Source organism: Misgurnus anguillicaudatus, chromosome 19, assembly GCF_027580225.2.
Source record: "Misgurnus anguillicaudatus chromosome 19, ASM2758022v2, whole genome shotgun sequence".
In the NCBI taxonomy this organism is placed as follows: domain Eukaryota; kingdom Metazoa; phylum Chordata; class Actinopteri; order Cypriniformes; family Cobitidae; genus Misgurnus; species Misgurnus anguillicaudatus.
Window position 1 is genome coordinate 40370810 of NC_073355.2, and position 13850 is coordinate 40384659.

The 13850-nt window shown below is 38.2% G+C and overlaps 1 protein-coding gene across 9 annotated transcripts in view; it reads left to right on the forward strand.

Annotated features, from left to right (window-relative positions):
• The first annotated feature begins 16 nt into the window (after window positions 1-16).
• The window catches only part of LOC141349035 (SUN domain-containing protein 1-like), a 41505-nt gene continuing 27671 nt past the window's right edge, over window positions 17-13850 (forward strand). For 4 of the 9 annotated variants that reach the window (XM_073857620.1, XM_073857625.1, XM_073857626.1 and 1 more), the window contains exons 1-2: window positions 1743-2028; window positions 4475-4569. In XM_073857620.1, the coding sequence (XP_073713721.1) occupies window positions 2017-2028; window positions 4475-4569 (107 nt within the window). In that variant the 5' untranslated portion in view covers window positions 1743-2016. Of the gene's footprint in view, window positions 309-1741; window positions 2029-4474; window positions 4570-13850 lie in introns of those variants that run through there. The other 5 variants (XM_073857622.1, XM_073857627.1, XM_073857621.1 and 2 more) reach the window with 4 other exon arrangements.

Sequence of the window (13850 nt, forward strand, 5' to 3'; positions counted from 1 at the left end):
TGGTTTCTTACTCATGCCTCGCTCACTGTGAGCGCGCGCCACCTCAACGCTTAAACAAATTCAATGGTTTCGGCGTCGCCTCATGGTGATGAACTTGAACTTTATTCACATCATGTTCTAATACAGACAGACAGGCATCATAGTTTAGAGTCTACTGGTTCATACAAATTACTAAGCGAGTCGGGAAACTATCGGTTTAGGCTAAACGCATTGTATGAGAGGAATCTGAAGCTACCTAACAAACCAGTGACAGCTAAACTCAAACTGCGCAGCCTCGGGCGTTTGCAGAAGTAACAGAAGAAGAAACAGTAAGTGATGTTTTTCTGACGTTATATAATTATTAGTGTGTGCATTTTCACTATAGTCATTTATTGCGGTGTATGATCTGAGTGAATCTTTTCTTGTTTTAGTTCGTGTTATGTTATAGCAGAGGCATTAGTAGTCAATGCTTTGGACTTTCTGAAACTAAAGTATCCAAAGTCACGTTTTTCCTGTAACTGTTCATAAAGCAGAAGTTAATGTGTAACGTGCCCCGTAATTTTTTGGCATTAGGCGGTAACTCCACCCAGTACGTGTTGTATCCAGTGTTCAAATATGTTCCACTATAAAGTTTTAACGCCAGTACGTCGAATGACCATCAGATGGTGTTGTTGGATCTCTTATGTAAAGGTTGTGTTGAGAAGTTGCCATTGCTTTCAACAAGAGACACATCATTTATCATGCAAACAATTGGTTCGGTTTATAAGAGTGTGTTTCACACTTTGAAATTGTGTTTGGCTTTGTATAATTGCATTTTTGTAACGTGTTCTTCAACCCCGGTCCTCGAGGAAGGAGGCTGATGAGTTGGTCAGGTGTTTGAAATAATGAGACATCTAAAACTTTTGGAAGAGGGTCCTCGAGAAAACCGGGGTTGAAGAACATCCACTGGTGTAATGTTTTACTTTCTGACTATCAACTAAAGAAAACACACATATTGATTGTACAAAATAAATAATTTACATTTAAAACATTGTTTGGGACTAAATAATTTCTTATTTAAGGATACACTTTTGTGTCTGCTTGTGTAACACCTGTTTGCGAAACATTGTGTTGTGTAATTTTCTCTTATTCATTCTTGTGTATTATGTATTCCACGTGTTGCCCTCTTTGCAATGATTTGCATCTGAATATGAGGAGGATTTTTTGACGCGGTGGCGTTTAGCGGCTTTTGCGTCTGAGCGCCTCCTAATCTGTTTGGGGATCAGTAAATATAAAGTACCTGTTTTGGTTTAACACGTTTTACAGATCACTTGCTTTGTGGTTGTGACTTACAAAGAAGTTATGTACACATGTGGTGGTTTTCTTTTTATAGTTTCACGTCCGTTTTTGGAAACGCTGTGGTTTGTATTATAAGATGTGGTTTGTTTAAATGCATATTAAGTCTAAATGTAGGTTAGTAGCTGCTTTAAACATTAGATTGGTTAAAAAGAAATAGTTCAATCAATCTACGGTTAATTAAAAATAACGTCTTAATTTATATAAAATTACCTTCAAGCGCTTATCGCCCTACTTACTTATCAAACTAAGTATTTACTTGTCAACGCTCAAGGGTTGAATTTGTTGACAGCTTTATGGATGAGCTTCTGAATCCTTATTACCAAGTGTTTTGTGACGTTAGCAATAAGGCGGGGCGTTTGCTTTCGACCAATAGATTCAAAGTATGCCGCTTGATTGACAGGCGTTGAGTCTGGAAGGAGGAACGTTCTTGTACTTTATCCGTCTGGCTTGACTCTGTGTTGTGGAAGCCATTTTGGGATTTTCCTAGTAGTAATTGTGAGTCAAGCGCGTAACTTTTCTCTCTTACCACGAGGATTTAGGATAATGATAAGAGTTCGGATCTAATATTTGCACGAAATAATTATTACTTTTTATTTTCAACCGCCCATCGAAATGCGGCGCACGTTTTGCGCATGTAAGCTTCGGATTGTCATTTCTCAACTGGAATATCTTCAAAACAACAAGAGATTATAGACACTGATGGTCGAACTGGCAAGTGCTGCCGTATTTGTTTATTATGTATGGTTTCATTCGAGCAATGTGCACGGGGAAAAGATAATATGTAGATATTTCAAGTGTAATTTTATTCACTCATCATTGGTGGACAGTCAGTCAGTAAAGCTCCTTTCTTTCCAAAAACTCTTGACAGCCAAACGGAACACGGCCCTATAAATAACTATCTTGCATGCATTTAATACTTTGTTAATGTATTATATTACACATATTATATACGTTTTCAGTTGTAAACACACTACTGACGTGCGCAGAGACGCTTTTACAGTTAGTTATATAATAAAATTGTAAAATGTTGCAATCCAATGCTGCGTCTCAAATCCTATTGAGCTGCCTACCTAGGGAATCATATTTGCGCTCCATACATACGCATCTTACAGACGCATTTTAGCATCATAAGTCATTCGTAACGGGTATTAGCGAATTAACACGAATGCTGGCCCCCAAAATGTATCTTAACATAACATAAGTAGCCTCTTCACTAAGATTTGAACCCCTGCCAATGTTTTAATCCCATGTTGCAGATATGAGAGTTCATGTGTGAAGAGTTGTGCGTTTATCGCGTTTCTAAATGGAAATCCGCCCTCGAGGAAGAGATAACGATGCAAATTGCATGCAGATAAGCGTTAAAGGGATAGTTCACACAAAAATGAAGATTCTGTCATTGTTTACTCACTCTTAAATTGTTGCGGACCTGTATACATTTCTTTGTTCTGGTGAACACCAGGAAAGATATTTTGAGAAATGTTCATGAGCCCCATTCGCTTCCATGGTATTCTTTTTCCTGCTATGAAGATGAATGGGACTCATTGGTTTGGTTATAAAACTGTATATTTTGTGTTCATCTTATTAAAGAAATTCATACAGGTTTGTAGCAACATGAGAGTGAGTAAATGATGACAGAATTTTTATTTTTTTATTTTTTGTAACTATCCATTTAAGGCATAAAGATAAGAGTTTAGGAGGGTCGCAGTGTACAGTATGTCCGTTTTGGTAGAAAGGAGCTTCTGGCTTGCCCCATTGATTTTTATTGGAATTTTTGTGTTAGATTTGAAACATACTTGTGCTTGTTTGGGCTTGTGAAATGTCTTCGAGTTTGGAAATAGATTGATTCCCATTATTCAGCCTGCCTTCTGGGTATTGGGGAGCTTTTTGGAGCAACCATGTTATATAAACATTTAGAGGAAACAAAGATTATAAAGATTCTGTTATCTATTTAAAGTTACACCACAGGGCTGTTGAATCCTTTATTCTGATTGGTTAAGAAATGTTAAACGGGTATGCATTATTTTTCGATAAACGCACACCTGACATGTCAAATGTCTTAAAATAACCACCAGGGCAATGTCTGTGGCAATCGTAGTATAAGTGGAATAATTTAATTCAATAATTGCATAAGTTACCACCATGGGTGTGCATTATTTTTGAATAATTCAACGGCCCGTCGTCAATTATTTTTACATTTATAGTGCATTTACGCTGTATGTATTCAAGCATTTTAGATTCTTATGTTTTGCCTCAGGATCTGTCTGGGACCAATGATGTCTCTTATCCATTTTCTAATGTTTGGACTGGAGTAATCCACCTAATTTAAGTTAACAAGGCATTGGTTTAACTTCTGTCAGGAAGCTGATGGTCTACACACTACAGAAAATAGTTTGGAGAATGTGTTGAATGAAATCAAATCTGTCATGAATAATACAATGAGGACAATTTTATACCAAGTTATTTAAAAAAGACCCCAACAAAAATAAAAACAACAGCCCAATTGTCCCCCCCATGTTTTTTTTTTAATACATGTAGACCTAAATGTTTTGCCCTCCACCCACCCCAAAAGTTTAAGATATTGTTAAGGTAATGATGGCCTTTGTGCACAACATTCATGGAGAATCCTGAAATATATGACGTCATTTAAAATGCCATAATAAAGTTCTGACATGGAAATTACACAATATAACTGCAATAATAAGTGTATAGTAAGCTTTATAACTGATGTTGAAAGTCTTAATTCAACAAACAAGAAGTCATTAAGTCATTTGTGAAGAGATTTTTAAATTGTAAATCTTCTCTGTCCGGTGTATTTTAGTTGTACAGTACAGTATTGTTGTTGGCTGTAGGTGTGGTCCACCACCCTTCCTGGACAATTGACAAAACAGCAGGACCATGATTTACTATGAAAGAGGATTAGTTTATAATTCATGATATCTTCATGTTTATTCACCTGGAACAGTTTTGTTCTCACTCAAAAGTTTCCTCACCAGAGGCAGGCTGAACTATAGACCACAAAAATGCGTGCGCATTGTATGCATGCTTTGGTGGGTGTGACTTGTTGCATTTACGAGTAGTGTACAGACACACCCATCACACGTTAGTTGTTGCTGTAGGTTTAGAAGTCTGTTCTTCTCTTTGCCTTTCATCTTCACAGCGTGATCAACAATTCGCGATGGATTTTTCCCGCCTGCACACGTATACTCCTCCAAACTGTACCCCGGATAACACGGGCTATACCTATTCACTCAGGTGAGATATAGTGTTACGAAACTATGATGCAGTTTCTGAATCCCAGAAGTTTCAACATATCTGTCTGTAGGATATGAGTTTACATGTTTGTTAAATTAACAGAAATGAAAGGTCTTGCAGATAAGCATTTCAATGAAAACATAGATATGTGTGACTCCACTGACGTTCATCAAGTAATGTGAATTTGCTGTTTTTTCTGGTATTTCCATAGCGAGTTAAACCTGTTTGACGCTGAAGTCTTTTGTGTTTGTGCTTTGAATAAGAACATCTGGAATATCGAGAATATCCAAACATGTCCGTGTTTTACTTTTAAGTTTGTTGTAAATCACATTATCCGTGCATTGATGTTTGGAGTCAGCAGTTTTGTTCAGATGTGTAATAGTGTCTTGGTTATGGGAAGGTGAGATGATAGTATGCAGGTGTGGCTCTTTTGGGTGTCTACTTTTATGCTGGTTTTACCTCAGGCATGTTACAAAGTTACAGTGGGAATTCCATAAACGGTTGTTTAAAATAATGGTAATAAATAATAGTAATAAATAATAGGCTAATTTAAATGTCATGATTCTGTAAGGAAAAGTTGTTTGCTAGAAATTGTCTTTTATTGCAGTCCTAGGTTATCAGTCACATTTTAAAGCAGGTCTACTTTAAAGTCATAATTGAGGCTGTTTACACTTGGCATTAACATGTGTTTTCGTCGATCGGATCACAAGTGGACGACGTTAATGCCAGGTGTAAACGGTGTTCAAAACGTTTTGAGCTCGTCCACTTTCGACCACTTTCAACCACATCCAGAGGTGGTCGAAACCACTTTCGATCGGATCGCTTTGGAGTTGCGGAACGCACATGTGGTTGAATGCGTTCGAACAGCCACACGCGACTGAGGTATTAAACACAAGTTTTACGTCTTTTTTGACTTCTGGCGTGAACATTCGGTGAACAGCGCTATTTTTAGCCTTTCATTGATAAAACTATGCGCCTGATCTCCGTAGTTTTGTTTTGAAAGCGTATGATAGATGCGCGATTCTATTTCATCAATTGCGCTGAAAATTCAAAGAAAGCTCTTACATACTCATGTACAAAACACTGTGCAGCATGTTTACTTGCTTAAACAAGCAGTGCACTCCGACATAATATTAGTTTGCGTCCATATAAACTCATAATTCCTCCCGCTCGGGTTTGAATGACAGCAGAGAGACTCGCCCACCGTCTCACAGACCACCCCCTCATAGTATTCAGCACAGAAGCGGTCGAAAGTGGACAAAAGAGACGGATTTAAATAACAGGTGTAAACATAATGTGTCTCTCTCGTCCACTTGTGATCCGATCGATGAAAACACATCTTAATACCAAGTGTAAACAGCCCCATAATGTAGACCAGACAAAAGTTCTGCTGTACAAGCTTTAAAACATGTAGGTATAACTTACAGCAGACTACTCTCACGAAAATTAAAGGGAAACGCAGACTTTTGGGGGCTTTAGCTTGTTCATCTTATTCCCCAGAGTTCGATAAGTCCATTTCTGTGCGTGTGCCATAACTCTGTCTGACGCGCACCCACCTCTAACCTGGCCTGGCTTAGCAGAAGGACTGGAAGTTGATGGCTCCAGCTGGCATGCTGCTCCCAATGGGTGACACAATGGTGCCAACATTTTCCTGTTTATATGTTGTGATTTGTATTTTTAAAAGGCAAAGCACTGCTACTCTACTCCTCACCACAGGGCTTCTCAGGTGCTGCGAGCAAATCACTTCACCCAAGCAGCAGTGCTTCACCTTCTGAGAATATAATTCCCAGTATGTATACGGTTAAAAGATGGCTGTGTCTCATATAACTCTGTTAGTTGTAGTGTACACACTGTGACTATACAGATCACAGCATATAGATGGGAAAATGTTGGCTCTTGTTTTGTTGCTTGTGGGGAGCGGTGTGCTGGCTGGAGCCATTTGCTTCCGGTCTTTGTGTTAAGCTAGGCTGGCGGTGGGTGCGTCAGATGATGAAAAGTGTATGTATGCACTTATCTAACTCTGGGGAATACGGTGAATAAGTTAAAGTCATGTCATGTAACCATGTCTTTTTACTGTATTGATGACCATTGGCAAAATCATGGTTTTACTATCGGTACCGTGTGTGTGTGTGTGTGTGTGTGTGTGTGTGTGTGTGTGTGTGTGCTTACTGTAGTAAAACCATCATTAGCTTTCATAAGGATATGTTAAAGGAATAGTCTACTTATTTTCAATATTAAAATATGTTATTACCTTAACTAAGAATTGTTGATACATCCCTCTATCATCTGTGTCCGTGCACGTAAGCGCTGGAGCGCGCTGCGACGCTTCGATAGCATTTAGCTTAGCCCCATTCATTCAATGGTACCATTTAGAGATAAAGTTGGAAGTGACCAAACACATCAACGTTTTTCCTATTTAAGACGAGTAGTTATACGAGCAAGTTTGGTGGTACAAAATAAAACGTAGCGCTTTTCTAAGCAGATTTAAAAGAGGAACTATATTTTATGGCGTAATAGCACTTTTGGGAGTACTTCGACTCGCCTGAAAAGTCCGCTCCCCTTCTCACTCTCATAATGGGAGAGGGAGGGTGTTACTGCGCCGAGTCGAAGTACTCCCATAAGTGCTATTACGCCATAAAATATAGTTCCTCTTTTAAATCCGCTGAGAAAAGCGCTACGTTTTATTTTGTACTACCAAACTTGCTCGTATAACTACTCGTCTTAAATAGGAAAAACGTTGATGTGTTTGGTCACTTCTAACTTTATCTCTAAATGGTACCATTGAATGAATGGGGCTAAGCTAAATGCTATCGAAGCGTCACAGCGCGCTCCAGCGCTTACGTGCACGCACACAGATGATAGAGGGATGTATCAACAGTTCTTAGTTAAGGTAACAACACATTTCAACATTGAAAATGAGTAGACTATTCCTTTAAGGAATCTCCTAGGGGTGTAAGAAAATATCGACCCATCTTTTAACTTATAGTATATTGCATTGTTCATTATCGTGCATATTCTGACTGTAAATGTTGATAATGTGGATAATTACTGATTACTGTAATAATAAAGGCTTTAGAGGTGTAAATGAGCTGATATGTCTGTGTTTATGTTGCAGATAACTGTCGGGTTATGATCCTTCTGTTTGTTTATCCTTTTGCTGTTGAAAGCTTAAGTCTCATTGGCTGTTTCAGCAGTATGTAGGATGCATGACTGTGTAGACCTCAGGCACAGAGTGTCATAAAAAGAAGTGAGATTGTATGTCGATCTGATCCGTTGAGCCATCTGTCGCTGGCATTCAGAACGACATGACGAATCAGAGTTACTTAACGTGTGACAGACGACATGTGCACACAAAGAGAGGAATTGTTTGAGCTCAACTGTGAGAATAGCACACATGCGTGTTCAGCTTTTTTTTAAACCTATTTTCCTATCAATGGGCATTTCAAATCTATTTAAGAGGAGCCTGAATGAGTCTTAAGGCTTCGTATAGACTGCATGGTTGAAAAAGTTAGCCTACTCTAATGACAAGTTTAAATTTGTAACACCTGAATTTAGACAATTTTGCAGCTGCAATATTGTATTTTGCATTCTTGTAGTTAAGATATGTTGGCCTCAGAATCTGTTGTTGTTGTTGTTAATTGTACAATGTAGTTCATTTCAGAAGCAGGATTTTTAAAAATATTTTCTAGATTTGCATGCATTACCGTTGTTACAGCAGTTGTGAGTAAAACTGGGTTAGGAAGAACTAAGAATGGTTTTAATATAGCTGCTGCAGGTTAGACCTCAGGAGGAAACTGCAGGGGTTTTCTTAGACAACATTGCAGAAGTTGTTGTTAATATTGCAAACACGGAGAAAGTAATGAATGAGTCAGCTGCTGAAGGCCTTGACAACCGAATTATTATGTTGTGTACATGTCGCATCCTGAATTCACTGAAGTGACATTTAGTGCAACCTTGTTCTGCATTAGCTGCACTGTAATTTTACATTCATTTTACAGACTTTTCTGTTAACCTCAATGCAGTGAAAATATAACATAGAGGTTAGACAGCTGTGAAAAATAAGGAAAACTGGTATATATTAATACAGTACATTATGGCCTATTTTTTTTTTTAGAGTTTGTGCTAGATGGAGTGACATCACTAATCTTCAATACCTGCAGTGTTTAAAGGTGCAGTGTGTAAATTTGAGTTGGGTCTATTGACAGAAATGGAGTATAATATAGAGATATAATATATGTACAAATGAACCATTGTTATCTCGTGATTATATATCGTGGTTCCCCTTACATTGAAGTCGGAATTTTACGCTGTCATGTTTCTACAGTAGCCCTAAATGGACAAACTGCTCCACAAAGCATGTTTGTCACTATGGCCCTGCCCCAATGGCGCACTTCATGTGGACTTTCAGTCTCATGGCCTTAAATTGCGCATGCTCGCTTGGTCTACGAGTCCGTAAGGTGTCCCATCTGTCATTTTTACGCTCCGAAGTGTGCTCATCAGCACCCCCTTTGCACCCTTGATGCGGTCTTTGGCGGAGCCTGCACTGGAATAGACTTCACGCACTTTACCAACCCAGAAGCCCTTGCGAAAGCCCTTCACACTGATTGGGCAACTTCTTGTGACGCATCTGACGAGTCTTTCCCGAAATACGACTCCGGTGCTCACTAGTGGACTTGATTCAAGGGTCCCTAAGGTCTGCACTTCATAATGTTATCAAAGTGTGGACTGAGAAAGTCCATAAGTCCGGAGTGAAACATTTGGGTCAGGGCCTATGTTGTCTCAGACGACAACAAGTTTGTCCTGTAGCGGCTGCCGTAGCTTCTCTATGTGCTTCAAAATGGAGGGTTGAGTTGTGTGGACTGAATCTACACACTGCACCTTTAATTTGTTGTTTCATTTTTGTTTTATTTGTCAACATTTTAGGAATTTAGAATATTTCATTATCTCCTCAGTTTAGGCTAATATTACGCCAGATTTCAAAAGAGAATTGTATAAAATTTCAAACAATATGTGGCTTGTTTAATAACAGATGCTTCTCTTACAAAATGGGTTGTTTTTCTTTTGAACAGCGTGATAGAGAAGCATAATAGCCTGACAGCTTCTGTGAAAATACTTTTTATTAATCCGAGTGATAGCTTCAGGGCAAATGTAAATATGTATGAGGTAAAATGTAAAACTGAATTTGCAATCACATTTGAATTTTTGTTGCACGTCACATCAACTGGTAATGCAACCTCTTCTTCATCAATATAATGTTCATCATTTGCATTTAAAAAGCTAAATATAAAAAAGTTTGTAAGATATATCGAAATAGTAGTGATACAGCAAATATGCATATTGCAATGGTTTGCAATAACTGAATGATTTTAATAAGTCATTTTTGAGTGTTACATTCTGCTTCCTTTGTTTTCACAATATGTAAGAATATTGTGTTAAAATATACAATAACCACTTGAACAGTTTGTTATATTTAATGCAGTTGGTTGTATACTTGCTTACATTATCCCAAAAGTTCCGTAGGGATTTGTAAATCCAGAGAAATTCCTATTTTAAATAATGGCTTGTCCCCATAATAATTGTCGCCTTTTTAAAGACTTGATATCTTGATATCTTGCTATCCTCTTAAGGGCGATTTTGGCTATCCGTAGCCTGTGCGTAGCTCTGCGTAGCCTGACGCGCACCTCGCAAAATTTTTAACAGCGCGTCAGTTCTACGCGGACCACAAGCACTGTTATTGGTCAACCAGAACCCCTCCCGTCAGGTAAAAAAACTGCGTCAGGTATTTCCGTTTGCGACGGTGAAAACAAAGAATAGCCAAGTTGAGGAGTGATTTAACTCAAACTGCAACAAAAGTCGCTGTTTTTTACATCCATCATTGCTGGTCTTCTCAAATTATATACATGTTGCCGTTTCTTCTTCGTTTGTGGCTTAACTTGCAAAGCTGCTTCTTCTTTGGCGTTCGCGCTGCTACTGTGGTTACACGCGTGGTTACTGCCTACCAGCGGCCTGCCGCGTGTTTGCACATCGACGCGGACGACGATGCAAAAGTATAAATGAAAATCGACGCGGAACCTACGCCATCGCGGCTACGCCGTAGGACCTACGCACGACTATAACGAGCCCTTTAACGTCATTAAGCTTCCCCTTTGTTATTGTGTAATAGCGACCTCTACGGGTGAAATCTATGTATTATGGCTTTAAAGGGGTATAATGGATCATATCTAACTGTAAGATGAAAATAACTATTTGTGAGGTTGTAAGACACTTTTTAAATATCAGGGAATCCCTGTGTAAATGTTGCCAGTAAGTGTTTTGTATTTGTGTTTTATAGTGTGAAAGATGCAGGATCAAGTGCTGTTATAGTAAGTGGGCACAAATGGTCGGCTGGTGCTGTATTTATTCAGTATAAGTGAAGACAGAAACAGCAGCTCTTGACCATTGAACAGACATGGATTTGAACTCCGTAGGACCTTGCTAAGTAAAGCCTGAACTCTTTAGCCTCAGTGCAAACACTCGTCCTAATCTCACTTGGAGCTCTGTGTGTCCTCAATAATCAGATTTTCTCATGTCAGACATCTTGTATTACTGTGTTTGTCTTCGGAGAGATGGATTGTGGGTACGGCTGCACATTTGTGATTTTGATATGAACTGTTGTGTGATAAATAATGTTTTTCTTATATTGCTTTGCATTAAAAGTTATTCGAATGTACTTTAAGATAAATACGTTTTCCATATGCTTACATAGAAAGTATATATTCACACTACCTGGATTTTGGTCCACTTTACATATAATAGTGTATTATATAATATACTATATTTAGTCTCATCCCACTTCTTACTCGATGCTTTAGGGATCTGGTCAAGTTTTAATATTTGCTGTAAAATATTTTCAGTCTGGCAGTGACTGTATGAGGGGGTGGATTGGCCATAGTTAAGCGAATGTGCATCTCAATGAAGGTTTTGTATGTTTTCTGGATGATGGGGGAAATACTTTTTGTACAACTTTGTTCTTTATCTCTTATCTTTTCACACATTTATCATACATGTCAGTGGTTAATAGTGGCATGTTCTCACGTTTGTTATTGAATCTAGAGCAACCAGATTGTTGGCACTTTCTTTGACAGACATTTTCCTGTCAATCGTGTTTGTTCGCAGACTTCAGCTGTAGTCTCGTAGTTGTTCTGCCTGTGGCTTCAAATTTTGAGAAAACTTCAATTATGTTTCCCAAAGTGGGTTCACGTTTTGTATCTCTGGTGCTAGAAAATCCACAGCACTGCACTTTTTATGTGGTTCTTATTTACCATTATATGGAGAATTATTTAATGCTAAAGGTGCTAAAGACTGATGCAGCTATAGATATTCATACAAGTGCTAAATCATTTTGGGTTCCCATGGGTCCTTAAAATCCTTGTAAGTTTGTGAATCTGGGGTGGAAAATTCATGGAAGTTTTTGAAAATATACATACATAGATACAGGTCATTGGAAGTGCTTGAATTTATATTATGCAAGAAGTTTTCTGGAAATAAAATCCGTATTATTCCCTGTGTAGTGTAGGATAATATCATAAAATTTCTAGCATTTTAAGCACACGTGCCACACTGTTCGCTTGAAATGCTTATATATTCTTCTGTATGCAAATGTTCATTCATACCAAAATGCTTTTTTTGCATAGTTGTGTTTGACACATGAAAACATCTCGGGTTACGTATGTAACTGTTGTTCCCTGAGAAGGGAATGAGACGCTGCGTCTCCCTTGTCATACTTCCTGTGTCCCTTTAAAGCTGTCTTCGGAAATATTTCAGATAGTGATATACTCCCTGGCTCCCGTGTCACCCTGTCTTTGTCGTTAAGCCTCATCATTGGTTGAATTTGATATACACATTCAGATGCACTTACCCCTGGAGGCGTCCCAAAAGTGTCAGCGCAGTGACGCAGCGCAATTCCCTCAAAAGGGAACTGTAATAATGTATCTTAAAAGGTAACACGATGTAAACTTGCTCTTACTTGAAATGTGTCCCCATATTTAGTCCTTGAATTTTAAGGTTATTGGACTTGGAAAGTCCTGGAAAGGTAATTGAATTTGAAGTTAACTAAGGTGTGGGAACCCTGTGGTTTGCTCTTAAGTCTTTTTTGAACCGACTTTGACCTTTCCAATATGGCAAAGAGCTTTCTATATATTTGCACACAGAAACAGCTGCTATAGGGCCTCTATGTATAGATAGATATGGGTCTATAGCTTAAACTGTGCCTGTCAGATAAGGAAGATACACAGAACGTGCAGTGATGTAGGTTGAAAACCACTCACTGAATCAAATAAATGTTTTAATTTAAAAAAAGTTTTGCCTAATAGTGCATCAATGTAAAACTTTTGTCATCCATTGGAAAACAAGCCACAGTGTGTGATGGTAAGATACTGGTGAAGAAGTGAAGTCTAGTGTGACCACAAGGGTGATGATGTCATATTGCTGCCTCTTCAGAGAGCGTGCACGCTAAAGATAATCTGACTTCTAGTAATTTTTTAGGAAGTTTTAAGAATTAACCCCTGGTTGGGTGGATGCAATTTATTCAATCTGATTTGGCGCTGTTCCAGTTGGTGTTTCTTAAAGCAATACACAGACATTCTGCTACATACTACTAGTAGTGCTTTACTGACAGTAGTTAATATGTTCCTGTAGCCCAATAGGTAGAGCATTGTGTTTGCAGCGCAATGGTCATAGGGTTTCTAGGAACATACATATTGATGTATAGCTTGAATGAATGCATAATGTTATGTTATTTTTAGAAACTTGAGCTGCATATCATTTCCTCTGTTTATTTTTTGGTCTGTTATCAGATGCTGAGACCGTTTATGCATGAATTATTAGGGTGTGTCTTTTACTATGTAAACTGCCCTTACTTGGTTTTGTTATCTCCTATTAAGCTGAGCTAAAAGGAAGTATTTAAACATGAAAAAGATCTTTTGATAATAGTTTAAAAAAGACCTGTTGCTGGGACTTAAAAATAACACTCCCTAAACCCCAAATGCAAACAAAATATGCATTTGTGAATGTATTATACCGTGATAATCGCCAGATAGTCTGTCATTTTTATCATATTTGGGCATGGTACATTATTGCAGTGTTACCTTAATATGTTTAGTTGGTACAGAAGTAGTTTGCAGTTTTATGGCCTTTACATTTACTCAAGTCACTGGTCATCGGCAGGTGTTGCAAAATGTTAGTTTTAGGTTCTGCCTGTTACATTTACATAATCACCTAATGATGATTATTTCATATAAAAA